Genomic DNA, 9633 nt, shown 5'->3' with positions numbered 1-9633 from the left:
GATTTTGCAGGTGGTGTAGCTAGATATCCCTTCTAGGAAGTAAGAGGCAATAACAGAATTTATTGAACGACACACCGTTTTATTTTACCAAGTCAAAGTTTCAGCTTATCAAATAATAGTAGTTACCTCAGGGCTGCAAGGGACTGTCTCGTTTTACTGTGTGCATTTACTGCCTGAATTTGTTGTAATGAGCATGTGTTTTGTAATGAAAACTTTTTTTCTAGCAGGCAACTCTCTCAGACAATTCACAGGAGTGTCTTGTCAGTCTTCATATTCTTTAGCATCTTAAACATTAAAACATTCTTTGAATTCAAGATAAGGACCTTGATACACAGAGCAAACTGAGCTGAGGACTGGAAGACTGATCGAGTGTGTTATGTAGAAGTTGCAGTTGGGAGCACAAGCAGACACTTGAACAAATTGCTGGACTGCCTTTGATAGAGCCTTTAGCTTTTGGACTTCCCTTCATGCTTAGCAAAGTGCACTGAGGAGAAGTATCTCTGGTGCTCCGGATTCTCTGGAATCAGGATACACTGCTACCCTTTGCAGCAGCTGCCTAGGATGCCTTTTGATCCACGGTTTTCCATCAGGTGGGCAAAAAGGACAGGGTCTGGCAGGATGCCTGTTGCTGATGCTAAGGTACCAGATGACTGGCCCTCCTTTTCTAAGTGCCCACTACTTTTAATTTCTATTTAATTAAAGTTACATTTGTCAACAGTTCACATTAAACTATAAGGACATATTTTTCTTCACAGTCTCAGGCAAGCAAACACTTGTCCTTTTTAAAGTTTATGATCCTAAAAATACATAGGGTACATCTGAACAGCAGAGCTCTAGACTGTTCCTTTGGAAGATCCTGCTGTGATAAATGCGTTAGCGGACTGATTAGCAACCTAGGAGATATCAAAGAAGGGAATACAAATTCACAAAATAATTTCGTTGATCCAAGAAGTACGTGACAGAACATAAATCAGATATATGCGCGCCTATGTGGGTGGGTGGAGATCACACACACACACACGGACTGATGGAGATTCCCATTGCAAGCACTGCACTGGGCTGTGGCCACTGGCACGCCAAGGACTCCTTACCCACGGGCCGAGCATCTGATTGCTGTACACCTGAGTCACAGCGGTGTGAGCATCTGGAAGTCTGGAAGAATTTCAGCTACCTTCCTACGGAGCTGCTCTCGCCTTTCTTCTTTTCCTCTTTCCTCTTTCGTAAATTTTGCAAACTTCTTCCATGTCTGAAATGTGATCCAGAGAATCCTCCTTTAAGAATGAAAAGGAAAACAGTGAAATACGATGGAAAAGTTGACTTTCCAGCTAACTGAATTGCAAACTTTACAAAAGTAATCCTTATGTGAATAAAATGTTATATGAAAGGTATGGAAATCACAATTGGGATTCAGACAGTAAGAATGCTGCAAAGAAAATAAAGCAACAAAAGAGGATGGAAGTGACTAATGGGTTATTTTTCTCTTGCATCAGGTGGTCTTCCATCACAGGTCACCCTCTGTGAGAAGGTGACATCTGAGCAGAGCACCTGGTGGCCTCTGAGTGAAGGCCATGAGATGTACTCCTCAGGGGGTCTGACCACAGCCTGCACCTTGTGTGTGAGGCAGGGCTAGTGGAACAAGGGCTCCAGCAGCCAAAGTCCTGGAGGTAGAGATGCTGGGAAAGCACGTGCAGCACGTGCAGCACATGCCACAGTTATTAGCATCAAGGTCCTGGTGCTTGGACGTGAATTGTTTAAAAAGCCCACTGGTAACCTCACCTCCAACAACGGTCTTGAATTTTAGTTGAGGAAAAAAATATTAAGCCAGTTGTCTGCTGATGGGCATTTGGGTTGCTTCCATGTCTTGGCTTTGTAAATTACGAACATTGCTGCTATGAACATTGGGATGTATGTATCTTTTTGAATTAGAATTTTCATTTTTTTCTGGAGTGGGATTGCAGGATTGTATGGTAGCTGTATTTTTAGTTTCATAAGGAACCTCCATACTGTTCTCCATAGTGGATGCACCAATTTACATTCCCACCGACAGTGTACAACGGTTCTCTTTTTTCCACACCCTCACCAGCATTTATTATTTGTAGACCTTTTCATGATAGTCATTCTGACTAGTGTGAGGTGACATCTTGTAGCTTTGATTTGCATTTCTCTAATAATTAGCGATGCTGAGCGTCTCTTCATGTGCCTGTTGGGCATCTGTATGTCTTCTTTGGAAAAACGTCTATTTAGGTCTTCTGCCCTTTTTTGGATTGGGTTGTTTTGGTTTTTCTCTTATTGAGTTGCATGAGCTGGTTGTTTTGGATATTATGCCCTTGTCGGTCACATCATTTTCAAATATTTTCTCCCATTCTGTCCATTGTCTTTTTGTTTTGTTGATGGTTTCCCTTGCTGTGCAAAAGCTTTCAAGTTTGATTAGTTCCCATTGGTTAATTTTTGCTTTTATTTCTTTTGCCTTGGGAAACTGATCTAAGAAAACTTTGCTACGATTTATGTCAAAGAATGTTTTGCCTGTGTTCTCTTCTAGGAGGTTTCATGGTGTCATGTCTTACCTTTAGGCCTTTAAACCATTTTGAGTTTACTTTTGTATACAGTGTGAGGGAATGTTCTAATTTCATTGATTTACATGTAGCTGTCCAGCTTTCCCAACACCATTTGTTGAAGAGACTGTCTTTTCTCCATTGTATATTCTTGCCTCCTTTGTTGTAGATTAATTGACTATAGGTGCATGGGTTTGTTTCTGAGCTCTCTATTGTGTTCCATTGATCTGTAAGTCTGTTTTTTGTGCCAATACTACATTGTTTTGATTACTGTAGCTTTGTAGTATTGTCTGAAGTCTGCGAGGGTTATACCTCCAGCTTTGTTCATTTTTCTCAAAATTGCTCTGGCAATTCTGGGTCTTCTGTGGTTCCATATAAATTTTAGTATTATTCTACTTCTGTAAAAAATGTCATGGGTATTTTAATAGGGATCACATTAAATCTGTAGATTGCTTTGGATAGTGTGGCCATTTTAACAATGTTAATTCTTCCAATCCAAGAGCACAGGATAGCTTTCCATTTCCTTGAGTCATCTTCAGTTTCCTTTATCAATGTTTTGTACTTTTCAGCATGTAGGTCTTTCACCTCCTTGGATAATTTTGTTCCTACATATTTTATTTTTTGATGCGATTTTATTTTATTTATTTATTTTTATTATTATTTTTTGGCTGCATTGGGTCTTTTTTGGCTGTGTTGGGTCTTTTCTGGCTGCACTGAGTCTTAGTTTCGGCATGCAGGATCTTTGTTGCGGCATGTGGGGTCTTTCGTTGTGGCACACAGTCTTCTCTCTAGTTGTGGCACGCGGGTTCCAGACTGCGTGGGCTCTGTAGTTTGCAGCACGCGGGCTCAGTAGTTGTGGTGTATGGGCTTAGCTGCCCCTCAGCACGTGGGATCTTAATTCCCCGACCAGGGATCGAACCCACCTCCCCTTCGTTGGAAAGCGGATTCTTTACCACTGGACCACCAGGGAAGTCCCTTGATGTGATTTTAAATGGGATAGTTTTTAAACTTTCTGGTATTTCATTATTAGTGTAAAGAAATGCAACAGACTTCTGTATATTAATTTTGTATCCTGCTACCTTGCTGAATTCATTTATTAGTTCTAATAGTTTTGTGTGGAGACTTAGGGTTCTCTATATAGAGTATCATGTCATCTGCAAATAGTGACACTTTTACCCCTTCCCCTCCAATGTGGATACCTTTTATTTATTTTTCTTGTCTGATTGCTGTGGCTAGGACTTCCAATACTGTGTTGGATAGAAGTGGTGAGAGTGAGCATCCTTGTCTTGTTCCTGAATTTAGTGGGAAGGCTTTCAGCTTTTCACTGTTGAGTATTGTATTGGCTGTGGATTTGTCATAAGTGGCCTTTATTGTGTTGAGATATGTTCCCTCTGTACCCACTTTGGTGAGAGTTTCTATCACGAATGGATGTTGAATTTTGTTAATGCTTTTTCTGCATCTATTGAGATGATGTGGTTTGTTGTTCCTTTTGGTAATGTGGTGTATCACATTGATTGATTTGCATATGCTGAACCATCCTTGTGACCCTGGAATGAATCCAAGTTCTCTATTTTGTCTGATATGAGTATTGCTACCCCCACTTTCTTGTTTCCATTTGCTGCCCTTACTTTCAGTCTGTGTCTTTTGCCCTGAAGTGAGTTTCTTTTTAGGCAGCATATTGCAGGTTCTTGGTTGTTTATCCAGTCTGTCACTCTATGTCTTTTGATCAGAGCATTTAGTCTATCAGCATTTAAATTAATTATTGATACGTATGTACTTATTGCCATTTTAATCCTTGTTTTCCAATTGTTTTTCTAGTTCTTCTTTGTTCATTTCTTCTTCTTGCTTTTACTTTTGTAGTTTGATGATTTTCTTTTGTAGTATATGCTTGATTCCTTTCTTTTTGTGAATCTATTGTATGTTTTTTATTTGTGGTTAACATGGAATTAAAGTATGTTGACCCATAAATACGTCTACTTGCTTTAAACTGATGGTCATTCAAGTTCAAACACATTCTAAAAGATATCTACATTTTTATACTCTCCTCCCCCACGTTTTGTGATTTCGATGTCCTACTTTACATCTTCATGCTTATCCTTTTATTGTTTACTGTAATTATAATCTCTTATAATTTTTTCATTGTTTTTTAATCTATGTACTGGCTTATTTGAGTGATCTTCAGTCCTTAACTATATATTTGCTCTTCCTATTGGGATTTTCCCTTTCCTATGGATTCTTCTTTCCATTTAAGGAAGACCCTTCAACCTTTCTTTTAGGTTAGGTTTGGTATTGCTGAATTCTTTTAGTTTTTGCCTGTTTGAGAAATTCTTTCTCTCTTCTTCTATTCTAAATGATAATCCTGCTGGATAGAGCATCCTAGGTTGCAGGTTTTTCCCTTTCAGAACGTTGAATATATCACGCCACTTCCTTCTGGCCTACAGAGTTTCTGCAGAGAAATCAGCTGATAGCGTTATGAGGGTTCCCTTGTAAATAACTCTTTGTTTTTCTCTTGCTGCCTTTAGAATCCTCTCTTTAACTTTTGCCATTTTAGTGGGTGGGCCAATAGGTTCGTTTGGTTTTTTCCATAAGATGGCTCTAGTAGCACTTACTTGTCTTTAACTTCATTCGAAACAATTTTGTTAGATTGTATGTGACAGCTGTCATATCAGCATGCATTTAAAAAAAGACATAAAAATTGGTGAATTTTTATGTAGCCATTTTAATATGAAAGATGGAAGAAAAACAACATTTTTGGCATTTTATGCTTTATTATTTCAAGAAAGGTAAAAAAGCAACTGAAATGCACAAAAAGATTTGGGCAGTGTATGGAGAAGGTGCTGTGACTGGTCGAATGTGTCAAAAGTGGTGAGGTTTCCTGCTGGAGATTTCTCGCTGGCTGTTGCTCCACGGTTGGGTAGACCAGTTGAAGTTGATAGCAATCAAATTGAAACAATAATTAAGAACAATCAATGCTATACCACGCGGGAGAGAGCTGACATACTCAAAATATCCAAATCAAGTGTTGAAAATCATTTGCCCCAGCTTGGTTACGTTCATTGCTTTGATGTTTGGATTCCACATAAGTTAAGTGAAAAAAAACCTTCCTGACCACGTTTCCACGTGATATTCTCTACTGAAATGTAATGAAAACGTTCCGTTTTTAAAACAAATTGTGACGGGCGATGAAAAGTGGATACTGTACAACAATGTGAAATGAACCGCCACCAACCACACCAAAAGCTGGCTTTCAGCCAGAAGGTGATGTTGTGTATATGGTGGGATTGGAAGGGAGTCCTCTATTATGAGCTCCTTCTGGAAAACCAAACGATTAATTCCAACAAGTTCTGCTCCCAATCAGACCAACTGAAAGCAGCACTCAACAAAAAGCATCCAGAATTAGTCAAAAGAAAACGCATAATCTTCCATCAGGATAACGCAAGACCACATGTTTCTTTGATGACCTGGCAAAAACTGTTGCAGCTTGGCTGGGAAGTTCTGATTCATCTGCCATATTTAGCAGACATTGCACCTTCGGATTTCCATTTATTTCGGTCTTTACAAAATTCTCTTAATGGAAAAAATTTCAGTTCCCTGGAAGACTGTAAAAGGCACCTGGAACAGTTCTTTGCTCAAAAAAGATAAAAAGTTTTGGGAAGATGGAATTATGAAGTTGCCTGAAAAATGGTAGGAGGTAGTGGAACAAAAGGGTGAATATGTTGTTCAATAAAGTTCTGGGTGAAAATGAAAAATGTGTCTTTTATTTTTACTTAAAAAACTGAAGGTACTTTTTGGCCTGCCCAATAAGTATTATTATTATTATTTAACATCTTTGTTGGAGTATAATTGCTTTACAATGGTGTGTTAGTTTCTGCTGTATAACAAAGTGAATCAGCTATAGATATACATATATCCCCATATCTCCTCCCTCTTGTGTCTCCCTCCCACCCTCCCTATCCCACCCCTCTAGGTGGACACAAAGCACTGAACTGATCTCCCTGTGCTATGCAGCTGCTTCCCACTAGATATCTATTTTACATTAGATAATGTATATATGTCCATGCCACTCTCTCACTTTGTCCCAGCTTACCCTTCCCCCTCCCCGTGTCCTCAAGTCCATTCTCTATGTCTGCATCTTTATTCCTGTCCTGCCCCTAGGTTCTTCAGAACCACTTTTTTTTTTTATTCCATATATATGTGTTAGCATACAGTATTTGTTTTTCTCTTTCTGACTTACTTCACTCTTATGACAGTCTCTAGGTCCAACCACCTCACTACAAATAACTCAATTTCATTTCTTTTTATGGCTGAGTAATATTCCATTGTATATATGTGCACATCTTCTTTATCCATTCGTCTGTCGATGGACACTTAGGTTGCTTCCATGTCCTGACTATCGTAAATACAGCTGCAATGGACATTGTGGTACATGACTCTTTTTGAATTATGGTTTTCTCAGGGCATATGCCCAGTAGTGGGATTGCTGGGTCATATGGTAGTTCTATTTTTAGTTTTTTAAGGAACCTCCATACTGTTCTCCATAGTGGTCTGCTGTTCTGATTGGGTGATTTCCATTATTCTGTCTTCCAGATCACTTATTTGTTCATCTGCATCATTCAGTCAGCTATCCGTTGCTTCCAGATTGCTTTTTATCTTGGAAATTGAATTATCTTTGGTTCATTTTTTTAGTTTCTAGTTCCTTGTTACAGTGATCTGTGTTTATATTGATAATCTTTCTTAATTCAGTTAGCATTTTGATTATTACCTTTTTGAACTCGAGTTCTGGTAGACTGGTGAGCTCTGTTTCATTATTTTTTATTTTAGGGGATTTCTCTTGCTCTTTTAATTGGGAGTAGTTCCTCTGCTTTTCATTTTAGTTAAGTTTCTCTGTCTCCATGAATTTAGGAGAAACAGTTATCTATTTTGGTCTTGAAGGAGTGTTTCTATGTGAGAGCATCCCTGTGTAGACTGTGTATGTCCAATGTTTTTGGTGTGAGGGCTGGTTTTGATATGGACACCAGCCATGTCTGTCCTCAGGGTGTACTGGCCGTTGTCACTCTGATAGGGGTGTGGTTGGTGTTGGGGGATCTAAATCCTGTGCAGGGTGTGAGGCAGGACTTCCTCTCTGCTCAGTGGCAGTCACCACCTTGTCAGGTTCCCAGTTGCTGCAGCAGAAGCTCTGAGGGTCAGGCTTGATCAGGCTCCATTACCCTTGAGTGCATGCTCTGCCCCAAAGGTGGGGAGTGCTGAAGGAACTGGGGCTCGTGCACTTACAGAGCACCAATGTGCCGCCTAAGTAGGTGACGTCAGCTCTGCTCAGACGCAGCCCAGGGTCACATCTCTTCCCCTGCTGTGTTTGTCCCAGATCGAGTGCAAGGCTGTGGTGTGGAGTGGGCAGGGCCGGGGCATTTGCTAGGCTGGGGCTGGGGGTCAGGGCACTGTGGCTGCGGGGACTGAGGTGGCTGTGCTGCCGCCTGAGATCTGGGCTGCCTCTGTGGCAGCCTTCTTATAGGACCGATCTCCCCCAGACCCAGCATTGAGCTGTGCTGTGGGGTGGGCGGGGCCGGGTGCTCCTGTGGTGCTGCTGGAACGAGCTCTGACAGTGGTCGCCGGTGCCCCACCTGGATCACAGCCCAGTCCCCCAGGGCTGTCTCTGAGCAGCTAGGTCAAGCCTTCTCCCTGGGCCTGTCTGCCCCAGATCCTGCACCAAGCTGCAGTGTGGATGGGGGTGGGGAGTGTTTGCTCAGCTGGGGTATGAACCACTGCCTGCTCCTGGGGTGCTGCCCGCTGACAGTGGCTGCTGCCACCCCACCTAGATCAAAACCCAGGCCCCCCCGGGGCTGTCTCTGTGTAGCTAGACTGAGTCTTTTCCTATGGCCCGGTTGACCCTGATCTCACACCAGACTGTGGTGTGGAGTGAACAGAGCAGGGGTGTTTGCCCCGTTTGGGTTAGGGATTCTGGTGAGGCAGCAGCCACCAGTGCAAGGCTCTCTCTGCCCTGGCTGTTGCAAGCCAACTTGTGTGCACTCCTTGTGAGTCGAGTTAGGCTTCTGCAGCTCTTCTATCTGTCCCAGCAGTTCTCCCAGCAGCCAAAGGGGCTTGTCTCCTCCGTTCAGGGTCCCAGGACTGAACACTCAGACTGTGGCTTGGCCTGCTCACTCCCCAGGGTAAGGGTCTGCCCATGTGGACCTTCTCCTTTCAGATCCCTCCCAGGGACACAGGTCCCAATCTGATGCCTTTTTTCTGCCCCACGCGGTTAAGCGGAGATCTTTCTTGCAGCTTTGGTTGTACAGAGTTCTTCTGCCAGTTTCTAGTTAGTTTTCTGTGACAATCGTTCCATATGTAGACTTTTTTTTTTTTTTTTTGCGGTACGCGGGCCTCTCACTGTTGTGGCCTCTCCCGTTGCGGAGCACAGGCTCCGGATGCACAGGCTCAGTGGCCATGGCTCACGGGCCCAGCCGCTCCGCGGCATGTGGGATCGTTCCCACCGGGGCACGAACCCGCGTCCCCTGCATCGGCAGGCGGACCCCCAACCACTGCGCCACCAGGGAAGCCCGTAGACGTATTTTTGATGTGCTTGTGGGGAGAGGTGAGCTCCATGTCCTCCTGCTCCGCCATCTTGATCCCTCCTAGGCAAAGAAAAGGCATTCCTAGAAGAGGGCATGTCTTGAGTAAAGGCAGAGGCAAGAATAGCTAAGTTTATATTTTCACAAGTAGAGGCATAGATGGTACTTATTCTGGCTTCATGACCTTCTAATGAAGCCCCCCTAGAATGCATTTCAGTCCCCATTAGTTTTATGGCTCATGGTTGGTTGATGCTTCTGATAATGTTGATTTTTTTGTTGGTGGAGGTATTACTGTTCAGTTAAAAAAAAGCCTTCAAGGAGTGGAGCTGCTTGATTTGCTTTCTTCTTTCATCCATCCAGTCCACCATTTATAGCTTCCTGTACTCGGCTATATGACCCACTCACAGTCCTTACCCCTGTCTATCTCCCACTCTCACGTGCTGTTCACAACTTTCTTCTGGCTACGCTCCCATTTTCTGACTTCTACATTTTAGCTCCTACTGTTCTATCCTGACTGA

The 9633-nt window shown here is 42.5% G+C and overlaps 1 protein-coding gene across 4 annotated transcripts in view; it reads right to left on the bottom strand.

Annotated features, from left to right (window-relative positions):
• Positions 1-58: 58 nt before the first annotated feature.
• CCDC191 (coiled-coil domain containing 191) overlaps positions 59-9633 on the bottom strand; it is a 103840-nt gene continuing 94265 nt past the window's right edge. For 3 of the 4 annotated variants that reach the window (XM_060150573.1, XM_060150578.1, XM_060150579.1), the window contains one exon: positions 59-1271. In XM_060150573.1, the coding sequence (XP_060006556.1) occupies positions 1127-1271 (145 nt within the window). In that variant the 3' untranslated portion in view covers positions 59-1126. The remainder of the gene's footprint in view (positions 1272-9633) is intronic. The other variant, XM_060150574.1, reaches the window with a different exon arrangement.

The sequence above is a fragment of the Lagenorhynchus albirostris genome, chromosome 5 (genome assembly GCF_949774975.1).
Source record: "Lagenorhynchus albirostris chromosome 5, mLagAlb1.1, whole genome shotgun sequence".
In the NCBI taxonomy this organism is placed as follows: domain Eukaryota; kingdom Metazoa; phylum Chordata; class Mammalia; order Artiodactyla; family Delphinidae; genus Lagenorhynchus; species Lagenorhynchus albirostris.
Note: the sequence above shows the minus strand (reverse complement) of the source record. Positions and strands in the feature narration are given on the sequence as shown.